Genomic DNA, 21037 nt, shown 5'->3' on the forward strand with positions numbered 1-21037 from the left:
GCACTCCCCGGAAATCATCCTTAGGTCGGGAGTACCCAACGCCACCTCCAGGGACGCTTCTAGCACTTCTACATGCCATTATCCCTCCAAACTCCAGGGGGCGATAGCCCAGCGCCTGACTCTCTGCAGCCCCACGGCGCTCCTCCCAATCAGCAGAGAGAACGCACGTCCTTGCGGAAGTGACGGCAGTTCCGAGTCCAGTGGGGGCGGTGGGAGCGATGAGGGTCTGAGACGGTGGGAGCGGTTGTGTGAAGATGGAGGTAGGAACCTGATAGCTAAGAAGGCTGGCGAGAGAACGCGGCCGACCGGGTTGAAGCAGAGACGGGAAGCCGGGCGGAGAGGCGACTGACGGGAGAGGAGAGAGAGCGGGGTTTGGGGAGTGTTGTCAGAATGTCAGGGTCAAAAGCCATCGCTCCAAGCTGACTCCCTCCCTGCTCCCCCTAACTTATCCCCGCGACTTTCTTTTGGTTTCCAGTTTCCCGGAGGAAATGACAATTACCTGACGATCACAGGGCCTTCGCACCCCTTCCTGTCAGGGGCCGAGGTGAGCCAGAGCTGCCGACGCCGCGGGGGTAGGGCCTGAGGCAGCGGTGGGGTAGGGTAGTGGGGAGGAGAGCACGGACTCCGGGGACGGGGGCTGGGAACCAAGGGCCGCAATTGGTGTTTAGAGAAAAGTGGCGGTTGCTTCTAGAGCCTTTGGGGACTATCTGGGGAAGTCTTGGGAAGTTGCTGTCATCAGAAAGCAAGGTATTGGAAAGAGATAACCTGTTTAAAGAGAAAAGGGATTCTGGATTAGAAGACAGAGTGGAATTGTCTCCTTTCTCTGGGGAGAAATAGCTATAGTAATCTTAGGGGATCGCAGTGGAAAGAAAATGTTTCAGCAGCTGAAGAAATTGGGGTTGAGGGGAGGAGCTTATTGGTTTTCTTTTGTTTTGAGACAGAGTCTCGCTTTATCGCCCAGGCTGAAGTGCAGTGGTGCGATCTCGGCTCACTGCAACCTCTGTCTCCTGGGTTCAAGCGATTCTCCTGCCTCAGCCTCCCGAGTAGCTGGGATTACAGGCGTGCGCCACCACGCTCTGCTAATTTTTGTATATTTAGTAGAGATGGCAGTTTCACCATATTGGCCAGGCTGGTTTCGAACTCCTGACCTCAGGTGATCCACCCGCCTCGGCCTCCCAGAGTGCTGGAATTACAGGCCTGAGCCATTGCGCCCGGCCTAAATTTCCTACTTTGATAAAAAAATTGTGGTTACCTTTACCTACATGGTGTCAGCTTGTTTTGCTAATGCCAGGAGGAAAGGAAATAGCTGCTAGAGAACATAAAAGAGTTGAGTAGGACATGTGTTTGAATTTGCCAGTGACTCAGACATTGGGCACATTACTTCATCTTTGTATGTCACTGTTTCCCCAGCTGTCAAACAGCTGTAATTATAGTTTCTTATGCTGTTTTAAAGTAGAAGTAAAGGTTATGATGAAACCCTGAAGTATTCGTTAAAAAATTTTGGTTGAAATGTTGTCATAATATAGATATGTATCACTTGTTTGGGAGAGGCAAAAGAGAATGGTGGAACAGACAAAAATTTCTGTCTTTGAGAAACTGAAGTCTTGAACCATCTGCCTTTTTTTGAGGACTTTTATGTTTATTTTCAAAAGTGGTGTGGACCATTTGCATCAGTTTTTTTTTTTTTTTACCAAGAATTGTCAGTGGCTGTCGCATGGGCTTATCCTATAATCCTGACGTTTTCATGGATGAAAATGGGGTTGACAAGGGGCAGTTGCTAGTTTAACTTTTCTTTTCTTTCTTTTTTTTTGAGACAGTCTCCCTGTAGCCCAGGCTGGAGTGCAGTGGCACGATCTTGGCTCACTGCAGCCTCCACCTCCTGGGCTCAAGTGATTCTCTTGCCTCAACCTCCCAAGTAGCTGGGAATACAGGTGTGCGCCACCACACCCAGCTAATTTTTTTTTTTTTTTAATTTTAGTAGAGACGGGGTTTCACCCTGTTACCCAGGCTGGTCTTTAACTCCTGGCCTCAAGTGATCTGCCCGCCTCAGCCTCCCAAAGTGCTAGGATTACAGGCATGAGCCAGTGTGCCCAGTGCCAGTTTAACTTTTTTGTTGCTTTTATTTATTATTCTCATAAGCAGGATAAGTGTGAATCTAGTATGCAGCAAACTTTGAAATGATATAAAACCTAAATCTGGGCCCAGCACAGTAGCTCATGCCAGTAATCCCAACTGTTTGGGAGGCTGAGGCCGGAGAATTGCTTGAGCCCAAGAGTTCTAGACCAGCTTGGGCAACGTGATCAAACTCTGTCTCTATAAAAGATAATAATAATTAATTTTAAAAAAAACAGGTGAGGCCGGGTGCGGTGGCTCATGCCTGTAATCCCAGCACTTTGGGAGGCCAAGGTGGGCGGATCACGAGGTCAGGAGTTCGAGACCAGCCTGACCAACATGTGAAACCCCATCTCTACTAAAAATACAAAAATTAGCCGGGTGTGGTGGTGCGCGCCTGTAATCCCAGCTACTCAGGAGGCTGAGGCAGGAGAATCGCTTGAACCTGGGAGGCAGAGGTTGCAGTGAGCCGAGATCGCGCCATTGTACTCCAGCCTAGGTGAACGAGTGAGACTCCATCTCAAACAAACAAACAAAAACAGCTAAAATCTACTTGGTGCTTTGCACTCTTAGTTGCCAGTTTCTTCTAAGTGAGATCTTCATTTTAAAATTTCATTATTTGAGTGTTGCAAATCTCACATTGGACTTACCTGCATGAAATTCCCAATTTCTCCTCAATCAGGTCTCCACAGTTTAAATTTTGTTATTTAGAGTGTTATAAATTTTACGTTGGCCTCGTTCATGCAAAAGTGCATTTTAAAATTAAGTACAAGTAGCTTTCAAGTTTACCCACTGTTCTTAATTCTCTACCCCATTTATGAAGTTGAACAATCAAGAGGTAGCCACATTTAAAAAAGTGGTTCCTTTTTGCTTTTGCTTTTGTTTTTAATAGAGACAGGATCTCACCATGTTGTCCAGGCTGGTCTCAAATTCCTAGGCTCAAGCGATCCTCCCACCTTGGCCTCCCAAAGTACTAGGATTGTAGGTGTGAGCCACCATGCCAGGACAGAAGTGGTTCCTTTTCACATCAAGAAACTTCCCATGAAGAATCATGGTGTATAGTGAAGAAAAGTAAATTTAAAGTATTAATAAGTAATATTATAATAAAAAAGAAACTTTCCAGGTTTGAATCTGTCCTTTGTTTTTGTTTTTGTGACTTAAGAAATCTTATTTTATTTTGCCAAGAAACTGATAGCTAAGTTTTAGGCTCAATTTCAGTAGCTTCCTTTGCCTAAGGCTCCTGTCATTGTTAACAGTTCTCCATTTTCTCATTACAACTTCTACACCTTCCCTTTCCCTTGGTAGCGGTGGTAATGGTTGTTTATAACTTTTATTTTAATGGGGTTATGGTTTTACTGTGAGCCATCCCAAATATATCTTAGAAGTAGGTAAAGGTAATAAAAAAGTTAAAAAAAAGTTTTTTTTACAAAAGAGGAAATTTTTAGACTTTGCCGACCCTCCCCCAAAAAAGTAATTGCCCATAAAAAGTTCTAACCATTAAAAAAAAATGAATAATTGGACTCCACTGTAATTAGGAACTTCTTTTCATCAAAAAACATGATTAACAAATAGGCATTCCACAGACTGTGAGAAGATATTTACAATACATATATCTAACTCATATTCAGAATATATCAAGTACTTCTGCAGAGTAAAAGAAAGAATCCAGTTTAAAAGGAAGCAAAGGCCAGGCGTGGTGGCTCACGCCTGTAATCCCAGCACTTTGGGAGGCTGAGGCGAGTGGATCACCTGAGGTCGGGAGTTCAAGACCAGCCTGAGCGACATGGAGAAACCCCTTCTCTACTAAAAATACAAAATTAGCCGGGTGTGGCAGTGCATGCCTGTAATCCCAGCTACTTGGGAGGCAGAGGCAGGAGAATCGCTTGAACCTGGGAGGTGGAAGTTGTGGTGAGCTGAGATTGTACCATTGCACTCCAGCCTGGGCAACAAGAGAGAAACTCCTTCTCAAAAAAATAAAATAAAAGGAGGCAAAAGATTTGAACAGTCACTTCACAAAAGAAGACGTCCAAATTGCCAGTAAGAGTTGGCAAGGATGTGGATAACTTTTTTTTTGAGACAGAGTCTTGCTCTGTCACCCAGGCTGGAGTGCAGTGGTGCGGTCTCGACTCACTGCAACCTCCACCTCTCACGTTCAAGCAACTCTCGTGCATCAACCTTCTGAGTAGCTGGGATTACAGGCATGCGCCACCACACCTGGCTAATTTTTGTATTTTTGGTAGAGACCGGTTTTCACGATGTTGGCCAAGTTGGTCTCAAACTCCTGACCTCAAGTGATCCACCTGCCTCAACCTCCCAAAGTGCTGGGATTATAGCTGTGAGCCACCATGCCCAGTGGATGTGGATAACTTAATTATTGCTAGTGAGAGTGTAAGTTAATTGAGCCACTGGAAAACTAGCAGTACCTACTAAAGATAAACATGCCCCCCTAACCTATGACCAGGTAAATTCCACTCCATGATATGTACACAACAGAAATGATTGCATATGTTCACCAAAAACATGTTCACAACAACTTTATTCTTAATAGCTTAACCCTGAGAACAACTCATGTCTATCAACAGAAAAAAATGGTGTATTTGTGAAAAGGAATACTACACAGATATAAAAAATTAAATTATAAATGCAATTGGATAATCTAAACAATATATTGTTGAGTAGAAGAAGACAGACATAAAAGAGAAGACACTATATTCGTTCATATTTTTTAATGAGGGTCAAGAATAGGCAAAACTGAACTATCAAAATAGTGATACCAGTTGTGAACGGAAGGCAGTATTCACTGGAAAGGGGCACAAGGAAATGTTCTGCATCTTTGATCTGGATAGTGATAACTTGGATGTTTGCATATGTAAAAAATCCATTAAGCTATACACTTGAAATTTATGTACCTTACATAAGTTGTATATCAATGAAATAAGAAATAGTAATAATTTCAAAAGAGTAGCAGTCCAGAGAGAGCATTGCCTGAGACGGAAAGTTCTATGATCTGAAGGCAATTTAATCTTTCTGTTTCTCTTTTTCAGGTTGGCTCTAATATAGTGGTATTATGCTTAGAGCACATTGGGGAAATAATTAGGCATAAAGGTACCCATCCTTCAGTAGGAAAAGTAACTAACATTAGAACCAGTTCATTATTTCTGGCTAAATAGGTAAAATTTTCACTACTACATCAGTTTTTAAGAGCAGTTATTTAAATGACCCATAGTACCAGCGTATTGTTGAATAAATAGGTGTTGGATTAAAATAAATTTCTCTAAAGTGAATGATCTATATAATAAGCTAAAGAAATAATAGATTGTATGTTTTGGGATCAGAGAATGAAAAAAGGGAGGGAAATGGTATTTTTGATTTTTTGGTTATCTTGGTATTTAAGCATCTTTGCTTATAAACTGTAATTCCCAAACCAGCCCCTCCTTCAAAAAGGCCCAGGAATTGAACAAAGGAGGAAAGGAAAGCTAAGTTAGAAGGTAACTGCATATCATGTTCCTGTTTTCTCTTTCTGTGTCCAAACCACTTCTATTTAATATTTGCTGCAGTTTTGGCTTTGTTTTATATTTAACAGTCTAGAGTGTGATCTGGTTATGTAATCCACTAAAATAAAGTAAGTTTAGGTATTCATTTTTGGATTTTACCCATAATTTTACAGATCATTTGTAGTGAAAAAGATTTTAGTGAATCTCTATTTTTACTATAGCATGTGGTTTACCCTATCCTTTTTTTTTTTAACCTTCTGTATTCTTGATAATTGTAGTTATCTTACTATTCATACTTAAAGGAAGAAATAAAACAGAACCCAGAAAACCACCATGAAAGCCATAGGTACTGAATAACAAAGCTTTTCCACATCCCAAGGGGTGGTGTATAGAAAGAATGCCTTGTCGATCCTACATAATGGAATCTCAACATGTCTAATTTTTTTATCATTGCCCAGTTCATTTTATGTAGCCATGTCTAATTTTTTAGTGTACAAGGAGAACATTCCAGATGGTTTATGAGGGGTAGTCACTTGTGGAACACTGGTCCCTTGTTTTGGATATGAATTTTTATCCTTTTGGGGTTCTCATTAACAAGTAGTATCATTTTTATATCCTGACAAAGTTGCTGTTTTGTTGTGGTAAGCAGAAAAGGATAGGCATCTTTGCTTTGCCAAAGCAATCTGTATCTTGAAAATTTTGGAAACTACTATTTTACTATTAGTCTAGTACAGTAAGTGTTTCCCTTGATCCTTCTTCCTGTTCCTATAACTTTTTTTTTTTTTTTTTTTTTTTTGGTGTGAGAATTTGGTAAAAATCTTTGTACCTTCTACCTTAAAAATGCTCACGTAAACCTAAACTGAAATATCAGAAAGAGTCATGGACTGGAAGTTAAGAACTTCCACACAATAACAAAAATTATGGGCCAGACACAGTGGCTCACACTTGTAATCCTAGAACTTTGGGAGGCCAAGGTTGGAAGATCACTTGAGCCCAAGAGTTCAAGGCTGCAGTGAGTGGTGATGGAGCCATGCACTCAGCCTGGGCGACAGGGTAAGACCCTGTCTCAGAATTTAAAAAAAAAAAAAAAAAAAAAAAACGTAAATACATGATTTGTGTACTACTGAGAAAAGTTCAGTTCTTGGGGAAAGTTTCAGTTTTTCCCATCAAGAACTGCCTGGTATTTTTTGTTGTTTGTGTGTGTGTGTGCGCATGTGAGACAGAGTCTTGCTCTGTCATCCAGGCTGGAGTGCAGTGATGTGATCTTGGCTCACTGCAGCCTTCAACTCCTGGGTTCAAGCAATTCTCGTTCCTCAGCCACCTGGGTAGCTGGGATTACAGATGCACACCACCAAACCCAGCTAATTTTTGTATTTTTAGTAGAGATGGGGTTTTCCATGTTGGCCAGGCTGGTCCCGAACTCCCGACTTTTCAAGTGATCCACCCACCTTGGCTTCCCAAAGTACTGGGATTACAGGTGTGAGCCACCACTACCAGCTGAGAACTGTGTGTTCTTATGCTCCGTGTGCTACTTATATCTCAGACAACGACCAGATTTTTTACCATACCAAGTAAAATAGTAAGGAGAAGGGAAACTGTACATATATCTTTTTGTCTTTTAGGAAACTTTTACAAATGTGATTCAGAGATTGGGCATTTCACAGGCATACTTTTTTCTCCCTAGTTTCTGCTAGCTGGAAATTTTCTTTCTAGCAATGTCTTTTTTTTTTGAGACAGAGTCTTGCTGTGTCACCCGGGCTGGAGTGCAGTGGCACAATCTCGGCTCACTGCAGCCTCTGCCTCCTGGATTCAAGTGATTCTCCTGCCTCAGCCTCCTGATGTAGATGGCATTACAGGCACCTGCCACCACACCTGGCTAATTTTTGTATTTTTAGTAGAGATGGATTTTCACCATGTTGGCCAGGCTGGTCTCGAACTCTTGACCTCAGGTGGTCCACCCACCTCGGCCTCCCAAAGTGCTGAGATTATAGGCATGAGCCACGGCACCCGGCCTTTATTTTCTCTCTTTTTCTTTTTTTTTAGACATGGTCTTGGTCTGTCGCCCAGGCTGGAGTGCAGTGGTGCAGTCTTGACTCACTGTGAACTCCGACTCCTGAGTTCAAGTGATCCTTGTGCCTCAGCCTCTCAAGTAGCTAGGATTATAGGTGTGTGCCACCATGCCTGACTAATTTTTTGTTCTTTTGGTAGAGACGGGTTTCACTGTGTTGGCCAGGCTGGTCTCGAACTCCTGGCCTCGTGTGATCCGCCCACCTGGGCCTCCCGAAGTGCTGGGATTACAGGTGTGAGCCACTGCTCCCAGCCTAATGTCTTCATTAAACCAGAATTAGAGGCTGGGCGCTGTGGCTCATGCCTGTAATCCCAACAGTTTGGGAGGTCAAGGCAGGGTGATGGCTTGAGCCCAGGGGTTCAAGACCAGTCTGGGCAATATGGCCAGACCCAATCTCTACAAAAAATGCAAAAATTAGCCTGGCGTCATGGCCAGGCGTGGTGGCTCACGCCTGTGATCTCAGCACTTTGGGAGGCCGAGGAGGGTGGATCACCTGAGGTCGGGAGTTCAAGACCAGCCTGACCAACATGGAGAAACCCCGTCTCTACTAAAAGTACAAAATTAGCCAGGCATGGTGGCACATGTCTGTAATCCCAGCTACTAGGGAGGCTGAGGCAGGAGAATCACTTGAACCTGGGAGGCGGAGGTTGCGGTGAGCCGAGATCACGCCATTGCTCTCCAGCCTTGGCAACAAGAGTGAAACTCTGTCTCAAAAATAAAATAATAATAAAAATTAGCCTGGCATGGTGGTGTGCACCTGTAGTTACTTGGGAACCTGAGGTGGGAGAACCACTTGAACCCAGGAGGCGGAGGTTGCAGTGAGCAAGATCACGCCACTGCATTTTATCATGGGTGACAAAGGAGACTCTATCTCAAAAAAAAAAAAAACAAAAAAAACTGCCAGGTGTGGTGGCCCATGCCTGTAATCCCAGCACTTTGGGAGGCTGAGGAGGGTGGATCACGAGGTCAAGAGATCGAGGCCAACATGGTGAAACCCCGTCTCTATTAAAAAACACAAAGATTAGCTGGGCGTGGTGGCACAAACCTGTAGTCCTAGCTACTCTGGAGGCTGAGGCAGGAGAATGGCGTGAACCCGGGAGGCGGAGCTTGTAGTGAGCCAAGATCGCGCCACTGCACTCCAGCCTGGGCCACGGAGCGAGACTCTGTCTCAAAAAAAAGAAAAGAAAAAAAAAGACAGAAATGGTCATAATAGAAGAACATTTCAGGATCTAGAGGAACTTTGAGGTCTGTAAGCCCAACACTTTGGAGGCCGAGGCATTAGGATTACTTGAGCCCAGGAGTTCGAGACTAGCCTGGGCAACACAGGGAGAGCTCGTCTCCACAGAAAATTTTAAAAATTAGCTGGGTGTGGTGGCACATGCCTGTAGTCCCAGCTACTCGGGAGGCTGGGGCTGGAGGCTTGCTTGAGCCCAGGAGTTCCAGATCAGCTTGGGTGACAGGGCAAGACCCCATCTCAAAAAAAAAGAAAAGGAACCTTTAGGAACTTTATTTAAAGAATGCATTGTTCAATTATGAAAAAAAAAATATTGGTACCTATTGAATTTGATCTGAATCAGTTTATATTTACTATGCTATGTGTTAGATTGATAGAATTTAAAGTTTCTAAAATTCCAATTATCTGTTATAATTGGTTGGGGTGGGGGTAATCATTATTAGGATATTATCATTCATAACAATGGTTAATGATGGTGATTAAACCATTATATGTATCAGGCAATGTGCTAAGCTTTTATGCATGAAATCTCACTTATCCTCATAATAACCATATAAGGGGATTACCATTATAATTCCCATTTTACAGATGAAGAAAACTTGTTCAAGGTCTTGTACCTAGGTCTCTCTGACAGCAGTCTCTTGCTATTATTTATAAATGTCTATTGCTGTAAATGCCACCATTTAGATTTTAGTGTCAAAACAGAACCATAGCAGTTCACATCTTAATCAGACATTGGTCTGTTAGCTGCATGAGTGGTGGCCTCATTCAGAAAAGAAAGAATGTGTTATTATTGACCTAGTTGGACTCAGAGGAAGAGATTGGGTCTTTAGCCAACTGGAGTAATCCTTTTCCTCTCTTAGAGAGAAGCTTGGTCAGAGCAAGACTAGCATTTTTGGCATTGTTGAGGTTTTCTGAAAATCCTATACTAATGGGAATCTTTATTTGTTGTTAACATTATAATTTCTAAAGTGGAGAAGTAGGAAACTCTGCAAATATTTTAGAGGGGGATAAAGTTCCTATGACAGTACATTTTAGCATCTGTTTGAAAGGAACCTAAAACAACAAAGTATAATTGGCTGGCTGACAGCGAATTTCTGTGACCCAACAGTTTAGATGTAATAATTGTGAAATAACTGCTCTACTAGAATCTTTAGAGAGATTTCAAGAATCATAGTAAACAGGTTATAAAGGCTTATGTCCTAAGTAATGGTACTGAAAGAATTTTTCATTAGAACAATAGGTATAATTTAGGACAAAAGAGACGGTAATGGTAGAAAAGAGATAAAAGAATTGAAAATTGTGACTGATGTTAGCAGCCTTGAATGTACCAAATGACCAAGGGTATCAGAAGAGAGATTGGTAAAAATAATAGGTTCTAAGAAATTGATTATAAAATAGGATCCTAAGCAGAAAAAATGTATCCTGAGAATCTCTAGTACCCCATTATGTTCTTCACTTAGTAGTATGCCATTTCTCCTCTTTTCACTAATTCTTTTCCCCCTTTTTTCCCCTACAGACATTCCATACACCAAGCTTGGGTGATGAGGAATTTGAAATCCCACCTATCTCCTTGGATTCTGATCCCTCATTGGCTGTCTCAGATGTGGTTGGACATTTTGATGACCTGGCAGACCCTTCCTCTTCACAGGATGGCAGTTTTTCAGCCCAGTATGGGGTCCAGACATTGGACATGCCTGTGGGCATGACCCATGGCTTGATGGAGCAGGGCGGGGGGCTCCTGAGTGGGGGCTTGACCATGGTAAGGGGCAAGACATTGTCAGGCTTACCCCAGCTAATGGGCATGGCATTAGGGGAGACAAAAGTTACTCTATTCCCTACTACACTTGGGTATTACTTGTTTCTCTTCTTGTGGCTAAAGGCTCACCAACAAAGACTTAATTTCACCTGAATAAATGAAATTTACCATGTAGGTAGATTCTACTTGAAAAATAATTTAAAATTGTACAATGTCTGGTTTGAAAATTATTTATTGTGGTTTTTGGGAAAAAGTGTTTTCTGCTTTTATTATGGCCTTCAAATCCTAGGATTCAAATTTGAATGTGATAGCTGGCACACGGAGGGATTTATTCAAAAATGGCCTGAATCATGTTGAGCAGCCAGCAGAACAGAGCTTAAAAAAAAAAAAAAAAAAAAGGTCTGAGCCAAATATAGTATTGTGGATTAGTATGTAATATAAATCAGTATATTGGGCTTCCAGCACATCGAACCAGTAAGCACATCTTCATACTCTATATTTGATGCCAAACTTTAATATTGGTCTTATTTATGCTGATTGCCTGTGTATTACAATTTTAAAAGCTATTATTTTGGGAGAGTACAGATAGGAAGTTTTTCTTTACTCAATGTGTTGTCACTACCTATATATTACTGAATAAGTTGATAGCTCTTTGACTTGTCCAACAGTGCGACTTCTCTGATTATTTTTAGTTCTTCTTTTCCGTGCAAAGAAGTAAATTCATTAATTTCTGTACTTTTTTAAAAAGCTTATTTTTTTATTTTCATTTTTGAAGACAATTTATTTTATGTTTTGTATTTTAAATGATACAATTTGGGTAGGCAGGGAATTTATAAGCTGTCTTAAATTTAGGGGGGGAAAGTGGTGTTTTTTTATATTTAGTGTTTAATTAGTCCTTCTGCTTCTCTCAGGACTTGGACCACTCTATAGGAACTCAGTATAGTGCCAACCCACCTGTTACAATTGATGTACCAATGACAGACATGACATCTGGCTTGATGGGGCATAGCCAGTTGACCACCATTGATCAGTCAGAACTGAGTTCCCAACTGGGTTTGAGCCTAGGGGGTGGCACCATCCTGCCACCTGCCCAGTCACCTGAAGATCGTCTTTCAACCACCCCTTCACCTACTAGTTCACTTCACGAGGATGGTGTTGAGGATTTCCGGAGGGTGAGGCATTCCCTGTCAAAATCAATTCTGCTGTGATAGTCTGGGATAAAATTCTTGGGATACAGAGCCTAATCAGTATTCTTTACCCTTGCCGTGCCATCTCCTCTGCTCTTTTCTGGGTATGGGGTTCCACCTCCCAATTTCCAGTTTATAATTCTCCTCTCAATCGCTATTCTTATTGGTTCTCCATATTTGACTAATGTCTTTTAATGCTATTTCTATGATTTTTAGCATTTCTGAAAATTCCATACATGTGGCTAGTTTCCAGACATAATACTTGTCATCGTCCATGGTGTAATTCTCTCTTTTTTCTCTCCTACAGCAACTTCCCAGCCAGAAGACAGTCGTGGTGGAAGCAGGGAAAAAGCAGAAGGCCCCAAAGAAGAGAAAAAAGAAAGATCCTAATGAACCTCAGAAACCAGTTTCAGCATATGCTTTATTCTTTCGTGACACACAGGCTGCCATCAAGGGACAGAATCCTAATGCCACTTTTGGTGAGGTTTCAAAAATTGTGGCCTCCATGTGGGATAGTCTTGGAGAGGAGCAAAAACAGGTGAGCAAATATTGAGGAACTAGTAGTGAATGTTCCAGAAGTTTTTAAAGAGATAAAAATTGAGGTTTTCTTTTTTCTTACATGTCCTTATCTAATATCAGCTGTTTGTTAATGACACTTAAATATCATCCCTTGTCTTCAAAGTTGCAGCCATACACTGACTCCAGAAAACCTATTTAATTTTTTTTTTTTTTTGAGACAGAGTCTCGCTCTGTCACCCAGGCTGGAGTGCAGTGCCGTGATCTCAGCTCACTGCAAGCTCCGCCTCCTGGGTTCATGCCATTCTCCTGCTTCAGCCTCCCGAGTAGCTGGGACTACAGGCGCTTCCACCACACTTGGCTAATTTTGTTTTTGTATTTTTAGTAGAGACGGGGTTTCACCATGTCAGCCAGGATGGTCTCGATCTCCTGACCTTGTGATCCGCCCGCCTCGGCCTCCCAAAGTGCTGGGATTACAGGCATGAGCCACTGCGCCCGGCCTATTTAAAAATTATTAATAGGCTGAGTGTGGTGGCTCATGCCTTTAATCCTAGCACTTTGGGAGGCCAGGGCAGGAGGATGGCTTGAGCCCATGAGTTCAAGACCATCCTGGGCAACATAGGGAGACCCCCCGTCTCACAGAAAATTAGCTGGGTGTGGTGGCATGTGCCTTTGGTCCCAGCTGTGGAGGCTGAGGCGGGAGGATTGCTTGAGTTCAGGATATAAAGGCTGCAGTGAGCCATGTTTGTGTCACTGCACTCCAGCCTGGGTGACAGAGCAAGACCCTGGCTCAAATAAATAAATAATAATTGTTATAGGCCGGGCGCGGTGGCTCACGCCTGTAATCCCAGCACTTTGGGAAGCCAAGGCAGGCGGATCACGAAGTCAGGAGATCAACACCATCCTGGCTGACATTGAAACCCCAACTCTACTAAAAATACAAAAAAATTAGCCGGGTGTGGTGGCATGCCTCAAATCCCAGCTACTCGGGAGGCTGAGGCAGGAGAATTGCTTGAACCCGGGAGGCAGAGGTTGCGGTGAGCCGAGATCATGCCATTGCACTCCAGCCTGGGCAACAAGAGTGAAACTCCATCTCAAAAAATAATAATAATTGTTACAAAAGTACTGCATCTTTACAATAACTCTCAAAAATAGCTACCATTTCCCGCTTTTAAGGTGGAAACTGGAGCCCACTGCCCAGTTAAGGTCATATAACATTTAAGTGGTAAAGTTGAGACACAATCCAGGTTCTTTAACTCTTCCTATGTGCTTTCCACTAATAATGTCTCCTATAATTCCTCATGTAGTGTCCTTCTGTTCAATTTTTAGATATTTAACTTTTCTAAGTCTCATTTTTTCCCCCATTTATAAAATTAGGCTATTACTTGATAAGCTGCATGCTGTGGCTAACTCTCAAATCCACTACCAAGTTTGGATTTAGAATTATTTGTTTGTTTGTTTTTGAGATGGAATTTCGCTCTTGTTACCCAGGCTGCAGTGCAATGGTGCAATCTCAGCTTACTGCAACTTCCACCTCCTGGGTTCAAGAGATTCTCCTGCCTCAGCCTCCCAAGTAGCTGGGATTACTGGCATGTGCCGCCACACCCAGCTAATGTTGTATTTTTAGTAGAGACAGGGTTTCACCGTGTTGGTCAGGCTGGTGCCAAACTCCTGACCTCAGGTGATCCGCCTGCCTTGTCCTCCCAACGTGCTGGGATTACAGGTGTGAGCCACCGCACCTGGCCTATTTTTTTTCTTTCTTTTTCTTTTTTGGATTTAGAGTTTAAAAACTTTTTAGAGCTAGCCCAGATTCAAAGGAGGGGGAAATAGGCCTCAGCTCTTGAAGGGAGAAAGGTCATATGGGAGGAGTTCTTGTGGCCATCTTTGCAAACAATTTACCACATTCCATAAGGGAAAATATACTGGTTAGACACAGTCCCAGGCTAAGACACAGTTTTTGGATTAGGGTTTATTTTGTATTTATTTATTTATTTTTGAGACAGAGTCTCGCTGTGTCGACCAGGCTAGAGTGCAGTAGCACAATCTTGGCTGACTGCAAGCTCTATCTCCCAGGTTCACGCCATTCTCCTGCCTCAGCCTCCTGAGTAGCTGGACTATAGGCGCCCATCACCACGCCGGGCTAGTTTTGTTTTTGTTTTTTTAGTAGAGATCAGATCGGGTTTCACCATGTTAGCCAGGATGGTGTCAATCTCCTGACCTCGTGATCTGGCCACCTTGGCCTCCCAAAGTGCTGGGATTACAGGCGTGAGCCACTGCACCTGGCAGATTAGGGTTTATTTTTGTTACAGAAGTGAGCATGGGTTGATGTTTGCCTTAAATGTAGCTATTCTTGGCCGGGCGTGGTGGCTCACGCCTGTAATCCCAGCACTTTGGGAGGCAGAGGCAGGCGGATCACGAGGTCAGGAGATCAAGACCATCCTGGCTAACACAGCGAAACCCCATCTCTACTAAAAATACAAAAAATTAGCCGGGCGTGGTGGCGGGTGCCTATAGTCCCAGCTACTCAGGAGGCTGAAGCAGGAGAATGGCATGAACCTGGGAGGCAGAGCTTGCAATGAGCCAAGATCACGCCACTGCACTCGAGCCTGGGCAAGAGAGCACGACTCTGTCTCAAAAAAAATTTTTTTAAAATAAAATAAATGTAGCAAAATAAAATAAATGTAGCTATTCTTGCCAGACTCCTGTCGATTGGTTGTCTTTCAGAGGTATGCTCAGTGGAGTGAGTCTGCCATGGAGGTTGTCTTGACTGTTAGCTTTCAGAAGTGTATTCACTGATAGAGGTTGTCAGTGATTAGACTAAGATGAATTGTCATTCATTGATAAATAATACAGAACTATCAGTCTTTCCTAGGAGTATGGGGAGTTTTTTTTTTTTTTTAAAGTCTCTTTTTTGCAGGTATATAAGAGGAAAACTGAGGCTGCCAAGAAAGAGTATCTGAAGGCACTGGCTGCTTACAAAGACAACCAGGAGTGTCAGGTAAGAGGGATAGGATAGAATGAATATTTAAACCAGTAAGAAGTTTTTTGGAAGTGTTTGTTAGCAGTTTTAAGAAGTAAATACCACCAAGTGATTGATTAATTGATAGATTGATTTATGTCTTCTTTTAGGCCACTGTGGAAACAGTGGAATTGGATCCAGCACCATCATCACAAACTCCTTCTCCACCTCCTATGGCTACTGTTGACCCAGCATCTCCAGCACCAGCTTCAATAGAGCCCCCTGCCCTGTCTCCATCCATTGTTGTTAACTCCACCCTTTCATCCTATGTGGCAAACCAGGCATCTTCTGGAGCTGGGGGTCAGCCCAATATCACCAAGTTGATTATTACCAAACAAATGTTGCCCTCTTCCATTACTATGTCTCAAGGAGGGATGGTTACTGTTATCCCAGCCACAGTGGTGACCTCCCGGGGGCTCCAACTAGGCCAAACCAGTACAGCTACTATCCAGCCCAGTCAACAAGCCCAGATTGTCACTCGGTCAGTGTTGCAGGCAGCAGCAGCTGCTGCTGCTGCTGCTTCTATGCAACTGCCTCCACCCCGACTACAGCCCCCTCCATTACAACAGATGCCACAGCCCCCGACTCAGCAGCAAGTTACCATTCTGCAGCAGCCTCCTCCACTCCAGGCCATGCAACAGCCTCCACCTCAGAAAGTTCGAATCAATTTACAGCAACAGCCTCCTCCTCTGCAGATCAAGAGTGTGCCTCTACCCACTTTGAAAATGCAGACTACCTTAGTCCCACCAACTGTGGAAAGTAGTCCTGAGCGGCCTATGAACAACAGCCCTGAGGCCCATACAGTGGAGGCAACTTCTCCTGAGACTATCTGTGAGATGATCACAGATGTAGTTCCTGAGGTGAGCCTTTGTTTTTAAGTCTTTAGTCTAGTGGAAATGTATAAAAATGTTTTTGGTTGACCCAATAAAAGTGGGGGTTGCTACTAGCATTTAATGCCCAGCAACCAGGAGCACAAAACATCCTGCAGATGGGAGTTCCTTGCAGCAGTGACTTCTCTTACCCAAGGTACTCATACTGTTTTTTTTTGTTGTTTTTTTTTGAGATGGAGTTTCACTCATTGCCCAGGCTGGAGTGCAATGGTGCGATCTCGGCTCACTGCAACCTCTACCTCCTGGGTTCAAGAGATTCTCCTGCCTCAGCCTCCCGAGTGGCTGGGATTACAGGCATGCGCCATCATGTCCGGCTAATTTTGTATTTTTAGTAGAGAAGGTTTCTCCATGTTGGTCAGGCTGGTCTCGAACTCCTGATCTCAGGTGATCTGCCTGCCTCGGCCTCCCAAAGTGCTGGGATTACAGGTGTGAGCCAATGCACCCGCCCTGTGTTTTTTTTTTTTTTTTTTTTCCTTGAGACGGAGTCTCGCTCTGTTGCCTGGGCTGGAGTGCAGTGGGTAATCTTGGCTCACTGCAATCTCCACCTCCTAGTTCAAGTGATTCTCCTGCCTCAGCCTCCCGAGTAGCTGGGATTACAGGCGCCCACCACTACACCCAGCTCATTTTTTGTATTTTTATTAGAGACGGAGTTTCACCATGTTCATTGGGCTGGTCTTGAACTCCTGACCTCGTGATTCGCCCGCTTCGGCCTCCCAGAATGCAGGGATTACAGGCGTGAGCCACCGCGTGCCCCATAGTGTTTTTAGTGAGATACATTAAGACAGTCTTCTGCCCCAGACCACTCCTTAACTAAGCAGAGGTCACTAGTTCAACTGGACAGGATATAGCCTAAACAGTTATTTTTCAGAGTTGTTACCCAAGGATCCTAAACTTTGGACATACGAAGCTTTTCATTTCTCCTAGGTCTTAAGTTCCTTAGCTTGATGTTTTAAATGTGTGTGGGGCAGGGGGTATAGGCAGAAAAATTTAATTGGTTCATACCATTGTTTTTTAAAACAGACATAAATATGGCCAGGTGTGGTGGCTCACGCCTGTAATCCCAGCACTTTGGGAGGCCAAGGCAGGTGGATCACCTGAGGTCAGGAGTTCAGGACCAGCCTGGCCAACATGGTGAAACGCTATTTCTACTAACAATACAAAAAATTAGCTGGGGCTGGAAGCGGTGGCTCACGCCTGTAATCCCAGCACTTTGGGAGGCCGAGGTGGGCGGATCACGAGGTCAGGAGATCGAGACCATCCTGGCTAACGGTGAAACCCCGTCTCTACTAAAAAATACAAAAAAAATTAGCCGGGCATGGTGGCAGGCACCTGTAGTCCCAGCTACTCTGGAGGCTGAGGCAGGAGAATGGCGGGAACCCAGGAGGCAGAGCTTGCAGTGAGCTGAGATCGCACCACTGCACTCTAGCCTGGGAGACAGAGAGAGACTCCGTCTCAAAAAAAAAAAAAAAAAAAAAAAAATTAGCTGGGCATGGTGATGGGCGCCTGTAATCCCAGCTACCTGGGAGGCTGAGGCAGGAGAATTGCTTGAACCTGGGAGGCAGAGGTTGCAGTGAGCTGAGATTGTGCCACAGCACTCCAGCCTGGGCAACAGAGCAAGACACCATCTCAAAAAAAAAAAAAAAAAAAAAACTACCTCTCTATTCCCACTGCTTCACTTGAATAGCCAGGCTTAACGGGGAAAAAAAGCATTAGCACATAGCCACCTTTCTCCTGATGGGAAGAATCTTCCACCATTCTGCTTGGCAAAGTTCTGAAGCTGGACTATAGAGGGGAGACCAAGAACTCACCTTCTTCTGCAGTTTTGCCCCTCAATGTGAGGAATTCTAATACCTGTTGCTTCATTGGTTTCTACAGATAATTTAGCTAACTAGCTAGCTAGGCAGGGAGCAATCTAATCCACCTTGGTACTCTTCTTCTTCTCACAGGTTGAGTCTCCTTCTCAGATGGATGTTGAATTGGTGAGTGGGTCTCCTGTGGCACTCTCACCCCAGCCTCGATGTGTGAGGTCTGGTTGTGAGAACCCTCCCATTGTGAGTAAGGACTGGGACAATGAATACTGCAGCAATGAGTGTGTGGTGAAGCACTGCAGGTGAGCTTACAGTTCTCCCTTTTATAATTCAGATACTGGTCAATTCTGTTGGGAAACATAGTAATCTTGAGCATAAAATCAGCATCTCAGTGTCACCTTACCTTAGGTAGAGTAGGTTGCTGTATATCTATCTGGTCTACTAGAAAAGCTCCCCTGCTTAAGAGCTTACATTTGCCACATAAGCCAAAGATGACGTAATCAGCAGTTCACATTTTTCAGTTACCACATACCTCTCTTATGTATGCTCTTTAAAAATATAATACATTAAGCTGTTAGTGTTTGCAAATATTAGCTTTTCAATTCTTGGTGCAAATCAGACTACTTAGGGAACTAGAATTTGGGGAGAAATGGTAAGTGGAAAATAACACATAATAATTTGCAATTTGTGAGGGAAATGGGGAGAAGGTTGGAATATTTTACCCCTCTCCCCAAATTTTCCTGGGAATTTCCTATAGCTGTAGGACAAGGCATTTCTATTTCCTATTTCAAAAACTCTGCAGTAAATTAGCATTGCCTCTACTTCTGACTTTTAAGCCCACTGTTCTTATATTTCCAAGGTGATACTATCTCACCATAATGCTGTAGGAAATTATCTGGGAACCTATTTGTTTAAGACAGATAAAAAATCCAGCTGGGACATACAGTGAAACCCCATCTCTACTAAAAATACAAAAATTAGCCGGGCATGGTGGCGGGCACCTGTAGTCCTGGCTACTCAGGAGGCTGAGGCAGGAGAATCTCTTGAACCTGGAAGGTGGAGGTTGCAGTGAGCCAAGAAGATCACGCCACTGCACTCCAGCCTGGGCAACAGCGAGACTCCATCTCAAAAAAAAAAAAAAAAAAAAAAAAAGACAGATAAAAAGAATGTAGCGGCCGGGCATGGTGGCTCACGCTTGTAATCCCAGCACTTTGGGAGGCCAAAGCGGGCGACTCACGAGGTCAGATCAAGACCATCCTGGCTAACACAGTGAAACCCTGTCCCCACTAAAAATACAAAAAATTGGCTGGGCATGGTGGCGCGCACCTGTAGTCCCAGCTACTCGGGAGGCTGAGGCAGGAGAATGGCGTGAACCCATGAGGTCCGTCTCAAAAAAAAAAAAAAAAAACTGTATCTAGGCTGTAATTCTGCTTCAGTTTGTGTATAATTCTGTTTGTGTATGTCTTTTTCTCTCTTAGGGATGTATTCTTGGCCTGGGTAGCCTCTAGAAATTCAAACACAGTGGTGTTTGTGAAATAGTCCTTCCTGTTCTCCAAGCCAGTGAAGAGTTATCTGCTGGGAACGTGTCCAAGAGCCTGTTTTTGAAACACAAGCTGGGCTTCTGGTAGTGCCTCATCACAAACCATGATGGCCGTTCATGTTTCACCCCTTTTCTTCCTTCAGCAGAGGCCAGGCTATGGAGCAGGGCCACTGAATTTGCTGTAATCTGGAGATGCTTTTTACTTTCAACCATAAGCAGAAATATCAGTGGTAATAGCAGAGGAAAGGGTGAAGGGAGTCTGGGCAAGCAAAGCATAGAGATGGTATGGGTGGTGGTGGGGTAGAAGAAACTTGTTGGTATAATTGTCATAGGACTTGCCTAAAATATTATTAAAATTACGGGAGTGTACTCAGCTTTGAGCCTAGGAGAAAATGCCACTGTGTGCATCCATTTTAAAGGGTTCCCTCATAAAAAAATGTTATTCCCCATTATCACATCAGTACACTGCTTTGAGAACAAAACTTTTCAACATGGGCACACTGGGCTACATGGAAAATGACATCACCCAGGAGTGATTTCTCTTTATATATATTATTTCTGCAGTTACCATCCTTATCTGAGTTATCACAGTTCATGAATCTAAGAGGCGGAACTCTACATCATTAGTAAGAGGTTTCACCAAAGTCTAAAGTTGTATTCACTTGTGTTTGATGAACTATCTTTAAAAGACTATAAGTCTATCATTATTTCTTAGACATAATCTAAAGAAAAACAGACTAGAGAAGCCACCTGGTTGTAACGGAATAAGCAGAAGTTTACAGCATGATAGTCCAAGTGGTGATAACTTTAAATAAAACTCAAATTTTTACTGTTTGTAGACAGGAATGCTGTCCTAGAGAACCTCCTCCTCAACCAACTATGTACATAGTTTTATCCTATGCATTCCTGTTTTCTGTGTTGTGTGTGTTTTTTTTGTTTGTTTTTTTTTTTGAGACAGAGTCTCGCTCTGTCACCCAGGCTGGAGTGCAGTGGTGCGATCTCAGCTCACTGAAACCTCTGCCTCCCGGGTTCAAGCGATTCTCCTGCATCAGCCTCCCGAGTAGCTAGGATTACAGGCGCCCGCCACTACGCCCAGCTAATTTGTTGTATTTTTAGTAGAGACAGGGTTTCACCATGTTGGCCAGGCTGGTCTCGAACTCCTGACCTCGTGATCCGCCCACCTTGACCTCCCAAAGTGCTGGGATTACAGGCATGAGCCACCGCACCCAGCCTGCATTCCTGTTTTTTTAATGGCTTTGGAGGGTAGGAGTAGAGATGGCGTCTCACTATGTTGCCCAGTCTAGTCTTGAACTCCTGGGCTACAGTTACCCTCCTACCTCGGCTTCCCAAAGTGCTCGGATTACAGGTGTGAGCCACTGTGCCTAGCCTAGGCACAGCCTAGGATCATTT

General features: G+C 43.6%; 1 protein-coding gene across 1 annotated transcript; it reads left to right on the forward strand.

The window, feature by feature from the left end:
- Positions 1–129: 129 nt before the first annotated feature.
- TOX4 (TOX high mobility group box family member 4) lies at positions 130–20000 on the forward strand. The gene is made up of 9 exons (XM_009427438.5): positions 130–260; positions 476–544; positions 10428–10670; positions 11579–11839; positions 12162–12392; positions 15288–15368; positions 15500–16249; positions 18226–18389; positions 19566–20000. Exons 1-9 carry the CDS (start codon positions 255–257, stop codon positions 19624–19626), a joined length of 1866 nt encoding a protein of 621 aa, XP_009425713.2. The 5' UTR covers positions 130–254; the 3' UTR covers positions 19627–20000.
- The last annotated feature ends 1037 nt before the right edge of the window (positions 20001–21037 follow it).

The sequence above is a fragment of the Pan troglodytes genome, chromosome 15 (genome assembly GCF_028858775.2).
Source record: "Pan troglodytes isolate AG18354 chromosome 15, NHGRI_mPanTro3-v2.0_pri, whole genome shotgun sequence".
Lineage (NCBI taxonomy): Eukaryota > Metazoa > Chordata > Mammalia > Primates > Hominidae > Pan > Pan troglodytes.